Genomic DNA, 23,606 nt, shown 5'->3' with positions numbered 1-23,606 from the left:
GATTCCACAGGATGAAAGCCTGGCAATTAAATTGGAATCATCACAAGATAATTCTCTAGTACGAATGGGCTCTAGGTGTCCCACTGAGTACCCCCTAAAGGAAAAAAAAATCTCCCTTCTGAATGATAAATACCCTCATCCCCAAGTAGGACAGAAGGTAAAGAGGGGAATCATCAGGATTTTTAAAGAGGCACCTTCTGTCAACAGGAGATGCCTCTGCCAGATTGGAGATGCCTTTGTCAAAAACTAGGCAATTCAGTTCCCTTCTTCTCCTTCATGCCACATTATCCTGGAGAATCTCCTGACCTCTGAATGAAGCTCTCTTTTTTGTCAAGGGACTGGGTGGGGCACTGGAGTGTGGAACAGTCACTTTTCAACAAATTGTTATTTCTTTGAGGCATCATCCCTCCCTCAAGTAGTTAAAAACACATGAACAAAAGTTATAGCTTCACAGACAAATATTACACCTTGTTTGACAAAATGGTATTCTTAAACAAGGACAAGGCAAGGATAAATCCAAACACCAGTTCACACTGTGAATAGTAATTCCAAGTACCAGAGGTGTTTTTAACCTTGTTTGCATCAAGGTAGCATGAAGGTTTATCATCTTTATGTACTGAAGAAGGGCCTGGCTGCACTCTCCACTTTTCACTATGTGAACACTGTGTTTACACATTCCTGCGTCACACAATAAGCCTTGATCCTTTCATTTTCAACAGGAATGGGAAAATTGTCACCTTCCCAAGAACACTTTTGTGGCCCTCAGCCTCTCCTGATTCTGCAGACAGCCTTTTCTTGCTCCCACCAAAAGAATAAATTGCCTTTTTAAAAAACCTCCAGGAGTAATGATTGACTTTTAAATAGGTTGCAACCACTTCCACACTGTTTAATTGAAAAACATCATTTTTCAAAACCATTTTGGGAGCATTTTTGGAAGCCTGCCCCCAGCCATACTCTACAACATATGGCCTGTGTGTTCAGCCCGTTGGCCACTGCTTCCTTTGCAACTTGGGAACAGCAAACAAGCAGCTGGTGAGCAGTGACTGAGAAGCCTCTTGCCCATTCCACCCTTGTGGCAAAAGCCAATGCAGGTACGAGGTTTATTGGTTGCTGCTCAATCAGCTGCTTGGCTGATGCTCCCAAGGTGACTAGGTGCAAAGTAAAAGCTACTCCCCTTCTTTGCTGTGGTGGAAAGGGGTGCAGCTGGCTTCCAACTTTTCTTCCCAGCAAGGAAAGAGTCTCAATCTGATAAAGGCAAGAGAGGCAAAGGAGTCTTTTGAAGAACTGACTCTGGATACTCTTTCCCCCATAGACATGCCTTCCCCATAGAGCTTCAAGTCATCCCACCACACACAAACATTGTTTCTTCTGCTACCTCTCTTGGTTTGTCCAACAAAAGAAAGCAGGACCAGCACTGAATCTCCAAATTGCACTGGCAAGCCAAGTCCTGGCAAAATTGATAAAACTTAAGCAGGGTCCCAAATGTGAAAGCCCCTTTCAGCACATCTTTCCTGCTGCTCTGTGCTCTAAGTTATCATCCCCACCATGGTCCTAAAGGTTGCTGTGAAATAACTGTAACTGGCATTGCACTGATATTTTATGCTCTGGCTACCTTACTAACTCCCTCTCCAGTAACTGCCCCCTAACAAACCATTACTACATAAAATGAAGTGGAGAGAATCCACTGTACATATACTGCCTTAAGCTACTTGAAAAGATATTCAGTGCATCCTTCTTTTACGCGGGGATCCGTTCTGGACCCACCCACCCCCGCATAAAACAAAAAGTGTGTATACTCAAGCCCCATTACAAGTAATGGGTCTTGTGTTTGTATGACGCAGGCACACTGTACATTTAAGCAATAAATGATAGATTTCCTAGTAGAATAGTCATGAAGTAATTTGAAAACCCAAATCCAGGGGGATGGGAAGGAATCAATTTCTGCTATTCTTACCTGGAAATTTGATGTCCAGCATACAGCAACAGTGCAGTTAGAAAATACAGGTAGAGCTGAACCAGGTGTTGTCTTGGTAAGGTTAAGAGAACAACACTTAAGATGTAACCTGGAGAAGAAATAAAGAAAATTCACAATTAATTACATAAATCTTAAAATATTGTTTTTCATTCCTTACTTGAAGTTCAGGGGCTTCTTTGTATCTGCTGGATGTTCAAGTCCTATTAAATACAATGGTGTAGTAAAATGGTGTCCCTTATGTAAAATGGCAAAATCAAGATTTGCTTTTTGGATTTTGAAAAATATTTTCAAGCTCTGTATGGTTGAATCTGTGGATGCAGAATCCATCGAACAGAGGGCTGTTTGTATGAACTGAAAGTCACAATTGAACTGGATTTTAAAAATCTCCTTGGTTTATTCCAACACTATAGTATAGTGATTAATGGTCTCACACAAACATAAGGATTTATTTAATGTCACAAAATCCCCAAAGTCAATATCTGGGTTACTATAGCCTATACTGGCATTCTTCAGGTGGTGCCCTCCATATATTGATACTACAACTCCTATAATTTACTAGCTAGCATGGGCATACACAGTCACGTCAAGCAATCTATCAATATCTCACGAGCTATACTAAAGACACTAAAGTAGAAGTGATGAGTAAGATCATTTCTCCCAGAAAAGGAATCTAAAATTCAGGTTGAGGCAGTGGTATTGGGTGTGTGTGTGTGTGTGTGTGTGTGTGTGTGTGTGTGTGTGTAAGACATACACCCCACAACACCACCTGCCTGATCAAAATATCCTTCAAGTTGTATCCTCAAGAACATTTAACCAAGCAGGCCATCAATTAATCAATAAGATGAAATAAATGAATGAAGGTTATTGTGGGCGTAGATCAGCATATATAAAATAAAAAAGGCTTTAAAAATCAGAATATAATAACAATAACAACAACAACAATAATATTTATTTGTATTCTGCTTTTTCACAAAAGAATCAAAGTGGATTTCAACAGTACAATTAAAATATCAAACAATTAAAAATTACAATTTAAAAATCCCAAAACCCCAACCCTCCCCCCAATCAGAAAAACAGTGATCAATCCCTAAAAAAAGATTAAACATCAAAAAAATTTAAAACTGTCCAATATGAATAACTACAATTTCAGGCAGATTAGCGCTAGAAATGAGTCTTTCTCTAGAGGTGGAGGGACGGGGGCGATGGTATCAAACAATTTCGATATCAGTATCAACAGAGGGGGGGGCAAGTCTAATGGATCTAATGCAGGGATAGGCAACCTTTTTGAGCCGGGGGCCGGGTTGCTGTCCCTCAGACAAGTCAGGGGGGCCGAAGCCAGGGGGTGGAGCTTCCACCCTCCGGGGGCGGGGCCGCATGCCAGGGGCAGAGCTGCACACCGGGGGCGGGGCTTCCACCGAAGCCCCGCGGGGGGGAGGCGTGTGCCCGCCCTCTCCTCCTCGGTCCCTTTCTGGCCGAACACCCCCCAACCTACATTCCAAAACACACACAACAGCACATTTGTGCATTACACATCGCTTTACTTAACGTGGCCTCTTGCACATTTCAGAGGCTTATTCCATAACCAAGCCCCTTGGGTTTAATACTTAGCATGGTTTAACATGGCTATGCATATTGAACATGTCAAGATGGTTCCACTGTTCTTGCACCAAGTGTACTTCTCAGAAGTGTGTACTTGGTCAAGGGACTTTGGTTTTTCTTCACTGTGCATGAGTTCGTAAAAATCACAGCAATTTACATTGGCCTTGCCTCAGAGGCTTGCTGATATCAATATCACCATTAAAGAACCAAAAACACACAGAAAAGGCACTTTTGAAAGTCACACTCTCTTGGCTTCAGAAACAGTGCCTGCATACCTCTGAAGCTGAGTCATATCTTCATCATCACACTATCATTGTCAAAACAAGGAAGACTTGTTAGCATTAAAAGCACCCAAAACACACTTTGGAAGGTGACACTCTCTCAGCTTCAGAAACAGTGCCTGCATGCCTCTCAAGCTGAGTCATATCTTCATCATCACACTATCATTGTCAAGAATAAGAGGAAGAAGAGGAGGAGGAGAGGAGGAAGAAGAGGAAGAAGGAGAAGAGGAGGAAGAGGAGGTAGAGGAGCAGAAGAAGAGGAGGAGGAGGGGGGAAAGGAAGAGGAAGAAGAGGAAGTAGAGAGGAAGAAGAAGGGAAGGAAGGGAAGAAGAACAGGAGGAGGAGGAAGAAGGGGAGGAGAAAGAAGAGGCATGGCTTTTTTTCTCCTGCCTGGTCTCCGATGCTTGCATCGGGGGCCAGGCAGGAGCCCTTGCCCAGGCAAGGCGCTTTTTCTCCTGCCTGGTCTCCGATGCTTGCATCAGGGGCCAGGCAGGAGTCCTCGCCAAGGCAAGGCTTCCTTCTCTGCCTGGTCTCCGTCCCTGGAGGCGGGGCCATGCAGGGAAAGAGCCCTCGCCGAGGCAAGGCCCCGTGTGGCCTGGGGGCGGAGCGGAGGAGGCAGAGGAGAAGGAGGTGGGCAGCGCTGGAGGCGGGGAGGGCGGCACGGGGCTTCCCCCTTTGTCTCCTCTGCCCCAGGCCGCGCGGCCCTTCTCTTCCTCCTCCGCGCGGTGCAGAAGGAGGAGGGCAGTGCGGCCTGGGGCAGAGGAAGAGGAGTCGGCGGCAGGACCGGGCTGGGGCCGGTCCTGCCGCCTCCGCGGGCCGCATCAGGCCCGCGGGCCGGGGGTTGCCGACCCTTGATCTAATGGATCTAACCTAGTCTGGAAAGGCCTGCCGGAAGAGATCCGTCTTAATAGCCTTTCTAAAGGCTTCCAGGGTGGTAATATGACAGATCTCGTCCGGCAGGTCATTCCAGAGCCTAGGAGCGGCTGATGAGAAAGTCCTCTGGGTCACCGCTGAAAGTCTGGTCTTCTTAGGTTGTAGCAGATTATTTCCAGAGGACCGAAGTGCGTGGACTGTATGGAAATAGGCGCTCCTGCAAATAGTCAGGACCCAGGCCATGTAGGACTTTAAAGGTTAGAACTAACACCTTGTCCCTTGCCTGGAAACTGATAGGCAGCCAGTGGAGAGATTTTAGAACTGGTGTGATATGGGCAGTTCTGGATGGGCCTGTGACCAGCCTGGCTGCCATATTTTGTACCAATTGAAGTTTTCGAACTTGGCATAAGGGTAGCCCCATGTAGAGCACATTACAGAAGTTGAGTTGAGAGGTTACTAGGGCATGTACTACTGTTTCAAGGTCTCCCTGCTCCAGGAAGGGGCGCATCTGGCATATCAGCTGAAGCTGATAGCAAATGCTCCTGACTGTCGCATCCCTGAGCTGTCAACTGAAGGGACAAGTTGAGGAGCACCCCCAAACTGCGAACAGAGTCTTTCAGGGGAAGTGTGACCCCATCCAGAACTGGCTGGCATAATTCCATTCCTGGATTAGGGGTCCCTATTAAAAGTACCTCCGTTTTACTTGGATTCAATTTGAGTTTGTTTTCCCTCATCCAGTCCATTACCGCATTAAGACAGGAATTCAGAGGAGAGATGCCATCCTTAGTCACTGCATCAGTCTGAGACATAGAGAAATATATTTGGGTGTCATCAGTGTATTGATAACGCCCCGCCTCATGTCTCCAGATGATCTCACCCAGCGGCTTCATGTAAATGTTGAACAGCATTGGGGACAGAATCGCACCTTGAGGCTCACCTGACTTGAGCTCCCTCTTGGCCGAACAACTGTCCCCAAGCGACACCATCTGGAATCTGCCCAAGAGGTGGGACCGGAACCACTTTTAATTTGCAAGCCACATGAAATACATGAACATGCAGCCCTGATATCAAAACTTTAAGTAAATATTAAAATATGATTTTGTCAGAAGACTATGGCAGGTGACAGAAACTGTAATGAAACAAACCACTTTACCTCTAACACAATATTCTTATCTGACAAAAGACAGAAAAATAGAATTTATTAGATCTGCTAGAATTTTTATGTAAAACTGAAATGCTAGAAGTCAACCAAATCCCTCAATAAAAAGAGCATAGTAAAACGTGTCTAATTGTTTTCACTTCCCCCAGCTTGCAAGGATGTGTCATCACTCTTGATCACAAAGGCACCATTACTCTTAATAAGAGGCCCTCGTAAAACTTCCTTCCAGGAGTGCAAATGACAGAAAGCTGCATCTTGCTAGTGTAAATGCTGCTTTGGGTACCTTATTGGAAGAAATAATGCCTTTCTGAATTGAAGGATAATCAAAATTTCCAAGTAATTTGCAGGGGGGAAATAGTCCTCCCATTGTCCCAGAAATCAAGGGGAATGCCCATCTGTGTTTCACACTATATTCCAAATGTGCTACTGAACATCTTTAAATTTGGTATGACTACCTAGCAGTGATACATAATTTCTGTATTTTTTCATTCAATTACCCTTTCTATTTTGTCTTAAAGGTATCAGATGGATTCAATGGGGCCAAATCCCATGGGAGGAAAAGCAATTTCAAACAGGAGTTTACAGCATACCCATGTATAAGCCTCTACAAAGATTTGCCCTGCCTCTAGCTGCAAAATTACATTGTGTCAAGATCTGTGTGAACTTCCTTCCACCAAATTGGTAAATTGCTCCTTTGCAAATCAAACAGTAAGGCTTTATTTCTGAAGTTGCAGAGGTGATACTAAGAAGATGTCTTAGACAGAACTGACGACTAAACTCACATACAACAATAAAATTGTTCTGATTCCTCCTCATAAATTTGGTGGGCTAAGTCCAATTCATCTGTTCCCATAACAAAAAAGTATTTTTTAAATTAGTCAATGGTTTTCCCACTCTCCTCACTGGCTGATGAAGCTAGCTGATAGCTGATAAATGCTCTGGACAGAAAAATTCCTCCCACATATGCAGCTGGCATTGATGTTTTTCAGTGAAAGTCAATTCCAGCCTTCTTCCCCACTCTAATAAAATACCAATGTGCTTACCATCTCTAAGGATAATAACCAAACAATCAATGAAAATAATCAAACAATGTAATAACTAATTTAACAGAAAACATCTACAGTATATAGTAATAACCCTTATATAACCAAACCTCTTCTCTCTGCTGTGTTAATGTCCAAACAATATCTCCTTGCAGTATCTCAATAAGCATGATTGCTAGAGGCCTGTGATGGACAGGTTGCTTACCTGTAACGGTATTTCTTCGAGTGGTCATCTGCGAATACATACAAATGGGTTTCACTGCGCCTGCGCAGTGCTGTTCGGAAACTTCTGGAATCACTGGGCAAAGTTTACTTTGCAACATATAGAAACTTTTTGGCGGTAACTCCGCCCACCCGTTATAAGGCCCCTGCCTTCCTGCTCTTTCCATAGTTCCGCAATTTTTCCACCAAGCGGGCGATGGAAAGAGCCAATAAGAGCAGGACACTGAGGGGATGGACGGGTGGGATTTGTATGTATTCGCAGATGACCACTCGAAGAAATACCGTTACAGGTAAGCAACCTGTCCTCCTTCTTCGTGGTCTCTGCGAATCATACAAATGGGTTTAGACTGACAAGCTTAGGTAAATGGCGGAGGGAGTGTCCTGAAACCAAAGCTATGGTAACCAAGGTATATAATTGACACAATAAAAACCATGAACCATAAAAGAGTCAGTCTTTGTGCACAAACACCTCAACACAGCAATAACATTGCAGAACCTGAGAAGGGAACGTAAGGTCATGCAAGACCAATCCCATGGCAATTTGTGCAAACCAACATTCAACAGGAATGTAAAACAGTGGCATAATTTACATAACCTTGTAAACAAACATCATCAGTAGTGCAACCAATGCAACCCTGAGACCAACACAGCCCTCCTGAAAGCTGCGTCTAGGATGGCCCTGGTGTCCAGCCTGTAATGCCTTATGAAAGTCAGAGGCTGGGACCAGACAGCAGTCTTGCAGACATCCTCTAAGGCAATCCCCGACAGGGATCCTGAGGGTTGTGACACTGCCCTTGTGGAGTGGAACCGAACCCTGACAGGGAGATGTTACCCAACAGTTCATAGCAGAGGTGGATGGTACCAGCCACCCATTGGAAAACCTCTGCGCGGACACAGGCAACCTCTTCATTGATTCCGAGTAGCACAGAGAGGGTCTCTTGGACCGACTGGAGGCAGCAGTTATGTCCAAGTGAAAAACCAGCGCCCTCCTGGCATCAAGAGAGTGCAGGCTTTGCTCTGCGTCCAAAGTTGGGTTGGATGCCGGAGTAGGCAACACAATGTCCTGGCCCATGTGGGAAGCAGACAGTACTTTGGCAAGAAAGTAATGTCTGACCGGAGGACTACCTACTCCTTGTGAACCTAAGGAAGGGCTGGTCCCTCCGCAAGGCACAGAGGTCGCCCGCACGGTGGGCGGAGGTGATGACCCCAAGGAAGGCAGTCTTCCAAGTCAACAATCTCAAGTCCGTCGTGGCCATCGGTTCAAAAGGCTTGGATTGAAGAGTGGACAGCACCGCCTCCAGGCTTCAAGCTGGTACCAGTACCGACCCAAGGGGGTGCAGGTTGGCACATCTCCTAAGGAACCTCTACAAGGAAGAGGCTAAGCCTCCTCCACTTAATGGCATAGGACCGCTGGGTGGATGGTTTCTGCATAGGCAGGGTCACAGTCCTCACCGCATCAGGCAGTGAGGCTAGGGCTGGATTCTCCAGGCCACCAGCGGCAGGCTCTCGATGTCCGGTTGGAGGATCCGGACGTCCTGGATCGACAGCAGGTCCGGATGGAAGTCGAGGCGGAGGGAGCATCTCTTGGAGGTGGAGAAGAGACGCGAACCAGGGCTGCCACGGTTACCACGGAGCGATCAGGATCACATCCGATTGGTCTGTTGTCATCTTGGACACCACCCTGATGATGAGAGGGAAGGGAGGAAAGGCGTAGAGCAGCTCTCCCGTCCAAAGGAAGGCGAACGCGTCTCCGAGGGAACCGTCCGTTCGCCTCCCGGAGCAGAACTGGGGACAGTGGCTGTTCCATTCGGTCGCGAAAAGATAGACTTGGGGGGTCCCCCACCGGTCGAACAGGTCGCTGACCATCTCCGGATGGAGCCTCTACTCATGGCACCAGAGGAGATCTGCTTAGTGAATTGCGTAGAGGAGCGTCTGTCTCTGGATGAACCAGCTCCAGACGCGCAGAATGAACTCGAGCAGGGTCCTGGATCTGGAGTCTCCCTGCTTGTTGATGTAATACATCACAGTGGTGCCGTCTGTTCTCAGGAGGACCACCTTGTCCGCCACAGCGGATTTGAATGCCCTCAACGCCTTGTCGGCTGCCAGCATCTCCAACGTGTTGATGTGGAAACGTTTGTCCCGGGCGGACCACTTGTCCTTGACAACGAGGTTAAGCAGGTGGGCGCCCCAGCCTTCCAGGGAAACATCTGTTGTCAAAGTCATTTGAGGCTGGGGTTGATGGAAGGGCATTCTGATGGAGACGCTGAAGCAAGCCAACCACCATCTCAGAGAAGCGGCCACTGGCCTCAGTGCCGTGAGATACCTGGTCGGGGAGTCCTCCATCAGTCTGAAGACTGAGGGGACCGAGAGGAAACAGGCCCGAAGGGGTCAGAGGCGAAACCTCGCCCACGGCGTCACGAACGTTGTCAACGCCATGTGGCCTAGGGTTACCTGGACGTCTCTGGCCCTCACCTTTCTGTGGGAGATGCAAAGCTTTAGTGAAGCTGCCAACGCCTGAAAAGGGTCCGGAGGGAGAAAGGAGGAGCATCCTTCGGAGTCGGGGATAGCCCCGATGAACTTAGCCTGCCTGGCTGGTGTGCAGTGGCTTTTCCTCGCAGGCAATCAGGCCGAGGGGCGCCCAGGGTGCAAGGCAAATGAGACTGTCTCCTGGTGCTCCTGCTGTGAGTCGGCGGCAACAACAGTCGCCGAGGTATGAAAAGACTCTGTAACCCCTCTGATGGAGGTATACCACCACTGGAGCCATGCACTTTGTGAGGACCCTCGGGGCCGTGGCTAGGCCAAAAGGAAGTACGTTGGCGAGGGATCTCCGGTGGGAATCTCGACTTCCGATGTGGAAGTGGGCTTCCCCCAGGTCGAACATCGCGAACCACCAGCCCTGGTGGAGTAGAGGCTGAATAGAGGCCAAGGTTACCATCCGGAACCGGCGATAGTGGGAAAGCCTCAAGATGTCCAAGAACCGGAGGGGAGAGAGACGAAGTGCGCAGGAACCCCTCGGGTTCTCTTCTTCCCCCGGTCGGTATCCTGACGGCGGGACGTCCGATACCGGGGGGGTGGGGGTGGGGGGTGTTGCGACAGCCAGAGGAGGAGGAAGACTGAGAGGGGTAACGCCACCTCTGGGAGTCCTGCTGCTGAGACTGTCGGTCTTGCTGGAAAGACCGTTGCGTCTGACCTTGGGGCTGCCACGGTCGCTGTCTCTTCCGGATGGGCGAGATGGAGGCCGACGACATCCTGTGGTTCTTGGCCGCCGCCTTCATCCTGAAATCGCGGTTCAGGCGCTCGTCGGTCTCGGCGTGACAGAGACCAGAGCCGTCAAGTGGCATGTCCTCAATAGCTGTCCTGACGTTGGTGTTCGGGTCAGATCAACGCAGCCATGCATGTCGGCGCAGAGCCATCGATGCCACCATGGCCCGTCCAGCGCAGTCAGCCACATTTGTGGAGGCAGTGATGAGCTAGCTCCCGATGGAGTGGGCCTCATCTCTGATCTCCACCAGGCGCCTCTAGACATCATTCGGGACGTCAGGGATGAATAGCAAAATCCCCTCCATCGAGGTCTGGATGTAAGCCCCCGTGTAGACGTTGCCGGAGGTGTCATCTGTTTGGGGATGAAGGTCTGCTGTGTCCCTTTGACTATCGCCGAATTTTGTTTGGGGCGGCTGGTCAACCAGAAACCGCTGGATGGAGAGATCTGGTACTGGGATTCGATCCTGCGGGACGATCTCACCAAGGAGGCCGGCACTCTCAGGGCCGCCTGATGAAGGTCTCCAGGGACGGCAGCAGCGGGATGGATGTCGGGGACGGTACACGGCCGTGCACCCTGTGTTCGACTGGGTCGTGAGCTTTCTCCTTGGGGAAGGGAAGCCCAATGTCCAGGGACCTTGGCAACTTGATGTGCTTGTTGAAAGAGCGGCCATCATCGGTGGGAGAAGAAGGCTCGGGGTGGTGCATCCTCTGAGGAGAAGCCTGGATGGAGGCCTCATCATCTGATGGGTCCTCCGAAGTTGACAAGATTTCTGGCTCAGAGACGGTGTCTGATGCCAGTGGGAGATCCGGCACCCGGACTCGCGTGGGGGACGCGTCGGAAGCTGAAAAGCTGACGATTCCACAGCGGGCTGCTACGACTCGGATGTTGAAACCCTCGCATGTGACACCGGGGGCTTGTCTCTCTCAGGGGCCATAAGACGGAGATTCAGCCTCGTGAATTTTCTGAAGGATCCTCATCAGACGGTTCCTCGCCTGAGTGAAGGGTCAGAGGGAAGGACTCCCTCCGCGGAGGTCTGGCCCTCTCCACATTGACACGGACAAATTTCACAGTCGAAGGCAGCGGGGTGTTGAGCGTGGAAACCGCATACGATGCCGACGACTCCTTCGGGCGAGAAGAAACCGGAGTCGGAGCCCTTTTGGATGGAGAGCGCGTTTTGTGCGAAGCGCACTCCTCGCCCTTGGAGGACGCCACCGACTCACCTGGTACCGGGTGGATTTGGGCCTCTTGGGCATGGAGTTGTCCAAAGCCCCCTCGGAGTGCCTCTTCTTAGAGGATCCCGGCGTCTCGCCCCGCTCCTCGGGGGGGGGGGGGGGGGAGGGATTGCCCGGCAGTGCTCTCTGAAGGCTGAGGCTTGGTCGCCTTGCCCTCGTCCTCCGGTGCGGCGTTCATTGATGGCACCCAGGGTGCTCCTATCTTGGGCGGCTTGGAGGCGTGACGGGACGCCTTCGACGACGCCTTGGAAGATGGGACCAGCACGGCCAGGGCCTCCGCATCCGCTCGTTCCTTCGAGCGCAAACCCTCCGGGGATGTCTTCCTCCCGGACTTGGCCTTGGGCTCGGAACCCTCAGTCCCCGACGTTATGTGGGGGCGCTTGGAGGGTCTGTTGGTGGCGCTGGGTTTGAATGAACCATGGGCCACATCGGCTCGATCCTTCGAGCGCAAGCCCTCCGGGGACGCCTTTCTCCTGGACTCCATCCTGGGCTCGGAACCCTCAGTCCCCGACGTTATGTGGGGGCGCTCGGAGGGTTTGTTGGTGGCACTGGGTCTGAATGAACCACTGGCCACATCGACGGTGGTGGACGATTCAGTTACTGGTGGGCAGACACCACGCTGGACACGCTGGCCCGGGAAGAAGAAGCAGGCAGCGTAGCCGAGGGAGCCGATGATGAAGGGTCTTGGTCTGGTCGATGGCCGAAGTCAGACAGGACTCACAATTCTTCCGAGCCTGGGAAGAGAGGGGCTTGCAGGGTGGACAAGTCTTCGGATCGTGGTCCTTTCCCGGATGGGCACCTTGTCTCCGCAACGTCACACTTTGAAAGGTGCTGGAGACCTTCTTCCGAAGAAACAAAAGCGGAAGGAAAGTCCAAAATCGAGGTCAACAAGCCGAGAGTCTGAAGTTATCAGGGGCGGGAGACAACGAATGGTCAAAAACACAGTGATTCCGATCAAGCTAAAGAGCGAGCGAAGTTCCCTGAAGCAGTTAGCGCGGCGGAAAAAAGGAACTGGGGAAAGAGCGGGAAGGCAGGGGCCTTATAACGGGTGGGCGGAGTTACCGCCAAAAAGTTTCTATATGTTGCAAAGTAAACTTTGCCCAGTGATTCCAGAAGTTTCCGAACAGCACTGCGCAGGCGCAGTGAAACCCATTTGTATGATTCGCAGAGACCACGAAGAAGTTATTATCAGAAAACACAACCAAAATATCTATGTGATCATGATTAGAACATGCATATGTCAATAACATAAGCATACATAATGAAATATGATCAAACAACGCAATACAGCAATAAACCCATATGTGATCAAAGAGCAGTGTCAAGTTTGTATATGAAATCCTCCCTCCCTCTAAACAACATTATGTATGTGAACATTATTTAATAATGCTCAAAATCATTACATCTTGTTGTATATGAACATAACAAAGCTCAAAACCACGACAAGACTGAATTCACAAAAACCTTAACCTAACTAATAATTGAAAGTCATGACAGGATTGACCATCTAATTCTGAATGCCAGATACTGCTCTCAGAAATTTAGTCTGCATAACTTCAAAAGGGATGTTGTGGTCATAAGCACAACCACTGAGAGATGGTGACACTGACTGCCTTTGGCGCAAGTAGAATGGCACTGTGCTGTTGTACACTTCTGAGAGCGTCCTGTGGCATTTTTTGTTTGCACATTTCATTCAGTCTTGAAACATTTCCTTACTCTGAACAACTGAGTAACAGTTGCCAAAGTGGCCTATTCATTATCACTAATCAAACAAATGCAGCTTTGCATTTGGAATACAGTATTACATGTCGGGTACTGCCCTTTTAGTCACAATTACCAGCATACTTAAAGTAAATGAATCTGGAGTCTTGCTAAACTGCTCTCCCAGACACATGAATACAAAATACAAAATAGGGAGTACCTTGGAGTACGTTGCAGGAAGAAATAGGAGAGGTGCCTGCCCCTGCTAGACATCCCTCCCTCATCCATCCATCCACCCACCTAAAACTGATCTGTTACATTTCATTTCTGATATACTGTGATTTTATTGTCATGTTTAGATTTTACTAGTAAGCCAACTTGACAAGGCTTGAGGACTTAAAGCTGAATAAAGGATAATATAAATAATTACTATAGATATAAATAATATAAACGTATTTGATGTATTTGCCTATGTAAATTGTTTATTTTATGTATTTGTTTATCTAATTTGTAAACCGCCTTGATCCTTGGAAAGGCAGTATATTATTATTATTATTATTATTATTATTATTATTATTAAATAACAAAGCCACTTCCCCCCCCCAAGAAATCTGTATGAAAAGCTTAAAATATAAAGAGATCTTGTGCAATAGAACAGGATGCACCAACGTTCTGTACCAACATTTTACAGAGTTTGTGATAGCAGAGAGGGAATCTAAATGCAGCTAGCACATCTGCACATAGCCTCTATTTTCATCTTTAGGTAAAGATGGGAAGCAAGGGTAGTGCATGACTGTGGCCCTCACCACCATGGATTCACTACATTTATTCTATGTGTAACTCTTGTATAAGAAAGACTTCAATGCAAGCAGTTCACATGTCCACTTGCAAAATTAAGCAATATCCTGGCCTCTGAAGGGCTGGGAAGATTGGACCAAAGACTGTAAAAATATGCTCATTTTGTTAAAAAAAAAAAAAAAAGCAATACTGACTTAATGGCCAGAAACAGCAGAGTCATGGTCACTGCAGTAATTTTCTGCTATAATGCTGTCCCTCCTTATGAATCAAAAGCAGTATCTTAGCATTCACTCTGTTTTTATAATTGGGACGAGAACTAGTATGGTGTAGTGGTTTGAGCATTGGACAATGACTCTGGAGGACCAGGGTTCAAATCCCTATTTGGCCATGGAAACCCAGTGGGTGATCCTGGGCAAATCACACTCTCTCAGCCTCAGGGGAAGGCACAGATAAATCCTCTCTAAACAAATCTTGCCAAGACAACCCCATGATAGGGTCACCTTATGGTTGCCATAAGCCAGAAACGAAGGAATAACAACAAAGAAACAAAATCACGCACATTTCCAAAGGATTATCTCTCCTCCCTAAAGCATCTTTACCCAAACTGCACTAATGTGATCAACAGTGCTTGAACTATCAAAAGATCAATGTGGTAGTGATACATGGTATTTTCTGCCACAACTAAAACAGTTTTCATTTCTAATTGGGTGGAGGGACCCATTCAGGCCTGCCACAGGGAAAGAATCTGCCTAGTGGAGAAAGTACATTGTAGTTAATAAACCACAGACATGATGGTAAACAAACAGAAGGTCTCTTACTACTCTTTGCGTGAGTGGGTGCAATCAGCAATGCAAGCCAAGCACAGTAAATGCACATGCACAATAAATTAGATTTACCACAGTACCCCAACTTATGACGATATTTGACGTGGGCCAGGCCACAGTGGGGCTTGCCTGCTGCTTCAAGTTGACTGTAGTTTCCTCCATGAAGAACATTCACTGTTGGTACTACATGACCTTTTATCTAGACAACTACAGGAAGCAAGATGGCAAGATCAAAGCTGGGAGACTACCAAGCATGGCCTATAATGGCTTGAGTTGGCAGTTCGAACCATTAAACTTGACATTCACCTCTGGATCCAAGCATCATGTATTATTCAAGTGGTGTAGTTCAATAGCCTCTTTCAAGAATCATAGGATCAGAGTCAGAAGAGACCACAAGGGCCATCCAGTCCAATCCTCTGCCATGCAGGAACTCTCAATCAAACCATCCCCAACAGATGGCCAGCCAGCTTCTGCTTAAAGACTTCCAAAGAAGGAGACTCTACCACACTCCAAAGGAGTGTGCTCCACTATTGAACAGCTCTTCCTGTCAAGATGTTCCTCCTAATGTTAAGGTGGAATCTCTTTTCCTGTAACTTCCATCCACTGTTCCGGGTCCCAGTCTCTGCAGCCGCAGAAAACAAGTTTGCTCCATCCCCAACATGACATCCCTTCAAATATTTAAATGGGGCTATCATATCACCTCTCAATCCTATCTCCTCCAGGTTAAATATCCCCAGCTCCCTAACCCTAAGTATTTCCTCATAAAGCATGGTTTCCAGACCCTTCACCATTTTAGTCACCATCCTCTGGACACACTCTAGCTTGTCAACATCCTTTTTTAAATTGTGGTGCCCAGAACTAAACACAGTATTCCAGGTGATTCCTGACCAAAGCAGAATATAGTGGCACTTTACTTCCCTTGATCTAGACACTATACTTCTATTGATGTAGCCTAAAATTGCATCGGCCTTTTTAGATGCCGTATCACACTGTTGACTCAGATTCACTACTAGGACTCATTGATCCCTTTCAGTTGCTTCCAGTGAAAGCAGGTAGTTAACTTTCAGATAGTTCACAAGTGTTATGTCCCATAATTTTCAATTCTGGCTACTACATTACTTGGATGGCTGAAATCCTTCTTGGGGAACACAGACTTCTCTTAGGGAACTGACCATAACAAAAGGAGTTACAGCAAGTTGTTTTAAATCAACTGCTTGACTTCCTTCCAATCATGATTTCCATTTCTGTCCTCTCCCATGTTTGAAACAACACTACATAAATTTTAGCAACCAGCACAGAGGGAAGGGGGAACAGGAATAGACTGCACATCATATTCTGAGTGCTCTTCAAAAACATAACTATAGTGATTGATCATCACACTGCAGAAGAGTTCCTCCTTCCATGTGCATGAGCAAAAAGAAACACATAAGACCAAGTCATAAGATTATGAGTTCATTTAAAAATAGCTATACGCTAAAATAGAACATTTGAAAATTAGATCTGCCACTCACTCTAGTGTCTGCCTGAGCATGAAACACACAACGACAAGATCTGTTAGAAGCGTTTAATCAAAATTGCCATTCTGTCCCAGGAGCATTTCATAAAGAAGCAGGAATAGGATACTTGTGTGACCCTGTGTGCATTACAGAGTGTTAGAATCCTGATTAATGTTGACTAGAGTCAAGCACATGATGTCCCCAACTGTACCACCACTGTAACATGCTGCTATAAAAGCAACTGCTGCCAAATATGCCAAAGGTAGTGGGTAGCCAACCTGATAAGTGCAGGGTTGTTGTTGCTTTTTGTGGGGAGGGGGAGAACAGAACAGGAGAATGAAAGAAACAGAAATTGACTAAAATGTGGGAGAAAGTAGCTTGGATAAGAGACTCTTGGTCCTTAATAGAGCAAGCCTTCTTTAATCCAAGAACTTCTGAAGTAGTAGGATTCTAGAATTTGCATAATCTGCATTAATATTTAATAGTTAAATTAACAATTTTCTTTTGCAAGGACAGCTAGCGTGACACTCTCTGTCACTATTGCTGGGTTTTCTACTCTGAGATGCAAGATCATGGTCAACTGGCTACCTCTCATTGAAGGTAAAATATGATCTGACAGTATTTGACAGTGCTCAAATATGCCACAAATCCAAGAATACAGTCATTTAAGCAGAAGTCAAACTTTGATTCAATTGTACAAAGGCAGGTGTGAGAGGTCTTACATACTTTCTTTACTTAGGAGTCTGAATACATTAATACACTTCCTCCCAATCAGGAAGCCCTCCCCTCTAAACCATGGTGAGGGGAGATATGTGTGTATGTTTAAAGAGTTGTCTTGCACTTTTTGTTTGATTGTATTATAAACAACATTATTGGAATGCTTTCATGAGATTTGGAAAGGCAGTTCCACTCCCAAATTCCCAGAAGTAATACATTTTTTTCTTCCAGAAATAAAGTACTGTGGGCCCTTTGTATCCATTGGGGTTTGGTTTCAGGAACCAGAACACCAAAATCTGTGGATGTTCAAATCCCATTAAATACAATGGCACAGTAAAATAATAATAATAATAATAATAATAATAATAAGAAGAAGAAGAAGAAGAAGAAGAAGAAGTTTATTTGTATTTTCCCGCTTCTCCCAATGGATCAAAGCGGGATTACAACCAAAAATCTCCATACAGGCAATCATGTGTAAAATACATATCATAAAAACAGCACAAAGTATAAAATGTTCACTTACAGTAATCGCAGGGCAGCAGGCAGTTATGCTGTTATGACCGGAAGTGGGGTTTCCTAAAGTTCTTTATAGAAGGTCAGGTGGGTATGCCCGCCAGAAGAGATCCGTCTTTAGTGCCTTCTTAAAGGCATCTAGGGTCGTGATGACACGGATCTCCTACAGCAGATTGTTTCATAACCTGGGGGCCATAGTTGCATATGCTCTTTTGGAAGTAACTGTTAGTCTGACCTTTGGGTAGTCTAACAGATTCTTCTCTGTTGTCCTGAGGGTGCGGGGCGGATTGTGTAGGGAGAGGCGTTCCCTCAAGTAACTCGGGCCCAAGCCATGTAGGGCTTTAAAGGTAACAACCAACACTTTGTATTGTGCCCAGAAGCTAATTGGCAGCCAGTGTAAGGATTTTAGGACAGGTGTTATATGCTCTGACTGGAAGTTCCAGTGATCAATCCGGCTGCTGCATTTTGAATTAATTGAAGCTTCCGAACCTGGTACAAAGGTAGCCCCATGTTAAGCGCGTTACAGAAGTCTAAGTGAGAGATTACCAGTGCGTGTACCACCGTTTCAAGGTCCTTTTGGTCCAGGTAGGGATGCAGCTGGCGTATCAGCTTAAGCTGGTACCAAGCACTCCTGGCCATCGCATCCACTTGAGATGATAACTGTAGAGATGGGTCCAGGAGTACTACCAAGCTGCGAACTTTGTCCTTAGGGGTAAGTGTGACCTCATCCAGGACTGGGTGACAAATCTCCGTCCCTGGACTTGGGGTGCCTATCACGAGTACCTCCGTTTTCGCTGGACTCAGCCTGAGTTTGTTTTCCCTCATCCAGCCCATTACTGACCCCAAGCAGGCATCCAGAGGAGAGATGCCATCCTTAGTCACTATATCAATCAGAGACATAGAGAGATAGATCTGGGTGTCATCAGTGTACTGATAACACCATGCTCCATGACTCCGGTTGATCTCTCCCAGCGGCTTCATGTAAATATTAAATAGCATGGGGGACAGAATGGCACCTTGAGGGACCCAGATATCAGCTCTCTCTTAGAGGAGCAGCTGTCTCCCAGCATCACCATTTGGAATCTGCCTGAGAGGTAGGAATGAAACCACTGGAGCACAGTGCCCCCAATACCTAACTCTCTCAGGCGTTCCAGAAGGATACTGTGGTCAATGGTATCGAAGGTGGCTGAGATGTCCAAGAGCACCAACAGGGTCACACTACCCCTGTCGATGCCCAGACGGAGATCATCAACTAAGGCGACCATGGCCTTAGTGATGATGTCCCTGATTTAAAATGACAAAATCTAGGTTTGCTATTTGAAATTTATATGTAATTTTAAATATTTTCAAGCCGTGGATAGTTGAATCCATGGATAAGGAAGGCCAACTGTATGTGGGAAGGGAAGACAAAACTGTGGGTATATTATAACATGCCTACTGACATGCATGATAATAACAGCATGCCTTTTTGTCACTTTTATCCATATTTAGAAGGCACATTGCACAGCAGGCAGTTACTTATCAGTAATACACTAAAATAAAGGATGTCAACCAAAATAAAAGTTTCCACAAACATAACACCAGATCCTGTATTATCACAATATTGATATATATTTATTAATGTGATTCTTCTTTTCCACTTGTGTTGTAAAGTACTATGAAATTTCATGGCATTCCAAAAAGGAAGACTGCGTGTGTATATGTGTTTAAGACTGCAATCCAGTTCTGTTCTTCGTGGGTTGCCCCATGCTTATGCTAGGATTCATAGCTCCTACACTAGCCACAGAGCAATAGTTATTTTAGTGAATTAATAGTAATGTTATTGTTTTAACGATTGTATTTTATATGGAATTGTTTTGTTTTATTGCTGTGATCCCACAGGGAGAGGTGGAAAATATAAATATACATTATTATTATTATTATTATTATTTTCCTCCAAAATGAATACAGAGATGCAGGAGGCTGAGGAGAAAAGAGGAAGACTTCTCTTTCACTAATCCACTTGTTGGTAAGCTCCCTTAAAAAACAAACAAAAAATAATAAGCTGCTAAAAGAAGATTCCTTAAATAGAGTGGCAATTTGTCTGCAACTAAACTTACAAGAATGTATTAAAATTGACTGGCCTTGATCCAATACTGCACAAGTGCTGCAGTGCCAGTGTTCCCTCCTCTCCTCTCCCCTAAATCTGGCTCTGGAGGGTTTCTCAGCTTCCCAGAGAAGTTTTTGGGGATGCAATGTGAGGCTTTAATGGAAACAGAAGATGACCCCCCCCCTCCCAATTCCACTAATAGACAATTCCACCCCTACCCCTAATTTAGGCTAGGCTAAAAAATTACTTTGATACCACAATGCTCCTTGAAACATTTCAAAATCTATTTCTACATCTGTATGGTAAGCCTCATTTTGTTGTTGCTGTGAGCCTTCAAGTCATTTCCAATTTATGGCGACCCTAAGGTGACTCTATTATGGGGGTTTGTTCAGAGGAGGTTTGCCACTGCCGTCCCCTGAGGATAAGAGCATGCAACTTGACTATGGTCACCCAGTGGGTTTCATTCATATTTTATTCTGCTGTGTCCTTCACTATCTCATTATTTAATGCCTTTACGAAAGTAGCCTGCCCCTCCTTCAGGAAGTTGATGGCACCATTCTCTTTTCTTTTTCCATGTCTGATGCTATCCTGTGAGGTTGGCTACCCACAGCGTGGAAATAACAGGTTGGTTTGGATCAGTGATCCCCAGTGGGCAGTAGGCTGTCACGGATGAGAGGCTTTGTGATGCACACTCTAATTAAATTGCCACCAAAATTATGCTTATGTAACAGTGGGCCCCCAAACTTGAGCAGACCCTCTTTAAAACTCAGGGTCACAGTACTGTATAATAGTAGTGTGGATATAATTTATACTGCAGACAAGCCTTTAGATAAAACAAAATATGAACTTTATTGAACAAAGGATTTCAACAGATGTTACTTGAACTGAATGGCATTAAACAGCTGTTAGTTCAGGCACGTGTTACTTCTTAGAGGTTATTTTGTTTCAACTGTTAAACTCACTACAGAGTATTACTGTTACTAGATTTCAAGAACACTGGCACTGTCCTACTTGCCTACTTTCCTAAGCTTATACACAATAGTATTGCCATTCAGGCTTACTATAATAACTCCCTCAACTAGAATCATTAACTGGTTAAAGGTCTCTCACTCTAGACTATAACCAAGTTCCTCTCTGGAACAGACCCTGGAGTTTATTGCACTGGCCCTAAAATGGGCCCAGTGCGTTTTAAAATGAGTACACGTGCAGCGCGCACAGAATGCAACAGGGCCAAGAACCCCATTTTACCGCACGCTGGAATGCTGCCTTCCAGTTCCAGTTGCGTCCCCATTCCGTTCCAGAGGGCGCCATTTCTGAGAACTGTTCTAAAGGGTTCTCAGAAATGGCACCCTCTGAAATGGAACAGGGACGCAATTAGAATGCCCAGCGGCAAAGGCGGCGTTCCACTGTGCAGTAAAATGGGGTTCTTGGCCCCATCCCGTTCCATGCGCAGCGCGTGCATGCACATTTTAGAACGCACTGGGCCCGTTTTAGGGCCAGTGCGATAAACTCCGCTCCTGGAACCCTTCTTCTAACTGTCCCACCCTGAACGAAGCAGTTCCCTAACTGTCAAAACCCAACTGCCACACAAAATTTTCAACTTTCCCCAGCCTGCATATTATTGGCTGAAGGCAGCTGCCTTGTGATTGGCTAACTAGTTGGTCTATTCACCACAAGCTTCCCAGCTGCTGGCTTAGGCAGCTGCTCAGCTGATGCTCCTAGGATGACAGGGCGCAAAGGGAGCAGTGACTGAGCATCCAGTCAAACAGCAACCAAGAAGACTCTCGCCTGCGCCAGACTTAGCTGCAAGGCTGGCACAAGCAAGAAACTTCTCAGTTGCTGCTCAGCCAGCTGCTCAGTTGCGGCTCCCAAGATGACTGATTGGTTGTTTTGAAGTTGCAGTAGAACAGTTGACCAAATATAAAAAAATATATTCCCAGGGGGCTCTAGGATTGCGTCCCAAGAGGAAAGGGGGCGGTATCCCAAAAAAGTTTGGGGACCACTGGTTTGGATGATCGTTTCTCACTTTAATATCAAAATATGAGGAAGTCTTCCAACTGTATATGCAGGCCTTTCACCTCTTCCTTGGTGAAAACAGAAGGTCTGATTTCATATGAATGTAGAAATTAGGATTAGTGACCACAGAAAAAGCCAAGATATTATTAAGAACAGTTCAAACCATGGCAACTGAGTGGGCAACAGTAGCAGATGCAGAGGAACCTTTTCAGCCCTGCAGTGAGCTATGCCACTCCATTTCAGACTAAATTGGCTAAAAATAGCACCCTAAAATGACTAAAAGTCTGCAAGTTCTGCGTTCCAGATTTTTTGGCTGGGAAACTAGGGCTATTTAGAAGCAAACACCTGCTCTAAGAATGGTAGATCATTATACTGGGGCATTTGCCTTATTGAGATTTTTGGTGGGGCTTTCCAGACAAAAAAGGAAGGAGGCTACATGTGGCCCTCAAGCCTGAAGTTGTTAGTGACCATTTTCTGGTCTGCACAAAACTAGGAACTATAGTTGATGTATAGCTTGCTTATTTGAACAAAGAAAGAAAAGAAGGGGTTGGGGAATAGCCAAATGATTCATTCCTACCTTAACTAGGGGCTGACACCAAGGGCTAACACTTTTGGGGTCTGATATCATCAAAATTAAACAAAGCTACTTGTGGAACAAGATAACATTCTGATGGTACACACATTATATTTGGATGTGAGAGAAATATGAAGAAAGATTACACACACTTCTTAGCTAATGAAATAAAAATTTCTTGGAACCAATGGCTGCACTAGCCCTCCGGGTGCCTCCCCGGCTCTTCCATGGCTGCCTTATGGGCTGCTTTCTTTCCTCCTGCTTGTTTGATCACCCCATCCTTGTGTAGATGTGTGTGTATGTGTGTGTGTGTTGACAGTCACCAGTCCTTCCACTATTGTCAGTGCATGATCCCGTTACTTGCTTGCTTTGTGGTGCATGCGTTATTATCTTTATGGCTTGGTTCTGTAGGACCACAGGAGAGCTGCATCCCAAATAAGCATTGGGGGCTTCCTAGAGATGACCCTTCCCCCTGCATCACTATTCTCAACATTCTCAACATGCATCTCAACACGGGATAGTGTTCCATGGTCCAGCAAAGCCCCAGCAGGCAATGTACTTCTTCAGTGCAAGGTGAGAACAAAAGGGTGCACTCATAATAAACTCTCAATATAGCTTTCTCCCTATGATTATGAAGCTGTCATTATAAATGCAGGCTGGAAAAGAAATGTCTTTCTCTGTAAGAAATAGCCCCCCCCCCCTCTCATGAGGGAGGAGGACCAACATTCTGTCCATGGAATATGTAATAACTAAAGCCGGTATTGTCAAGTGATGAGGTAAGTGGGAGACAGTACCAGACATTTGCAAGATAGTTTACATCAGAAGCTTTGTTCATCTAGCACTGGCTAAACTATATGAGACCTACTTTTTTTAGCTAGAAAACCCCCACTTGTAGTGAGCTGGGCCTCTGTCAGCTGACAGAAGGATTTTAGAATCCTTGTTAGTATAATGGCCAAACATGAACAACTGTCCAATGGCATGAAAGGATTTATTAGTGACCTAGTTGGGTACTTTTTGCATTCATTTTGTAGTTTGAGGTTAAGAAAAGATATGAAGGTTGAGAAGGGACTGGGGGAGGAAATTTTTCCTTGTTGCTAACTTACTTATACAGTTGTCATGGCTATTGGAGGAGGAAATGGGTCACGTTTGTACACTTTCATTTTCTTTGTTTGCCTCTGCACTATATAACAGTTGGGAGCCCACCTTCCATCCAGACTATCCACAAAGGTTAG

General features: G+C 46.1%; 1 protein-coding gene across 1 annotated transcript in view; it reads right to left on the bottom strand.

The window, feature by feature from the left end:
- Positions 1-23,606, bottom strand: part of RNF145 (ring finger protein 145) — an 83,122-nt gene that overhangs the window by 35,577 nt on the left and 23,939 nt on the right. The window contains exon 3 of the mRNA XM_089527631.1: positions 1,955-2,063. Coding sequence (XP_089383757.1) covers positions 1,955-2,063 — 109 coding nt within the window. The remainder of the gene's footprint in view (positions 1-1,954; positions 2,064-23,606) is intronic.

Source organism: Sceloporus occidentalis, unplaced genomic scaffold (genome assembly GCF_023333645.1).
Source record: "Sceloporus occidentalis isolate IW3139 unplaced genomic scaffold, rSceOcc1.0.p SCAF_1, whole genome shotgun sequence".
In the NCBI taxonomy this organism is placed as follows: Eukaryota; Metazoa; Chordata; class Lepidosauria; order Squamata; family Phrynosomatidae; genus Sceloporus; species Sceloporus occidentalis.
Note: the sequence above shows the minus strand (reverse complement) of the source record. Positions and strands in the feature narration are given on the sequence as shown.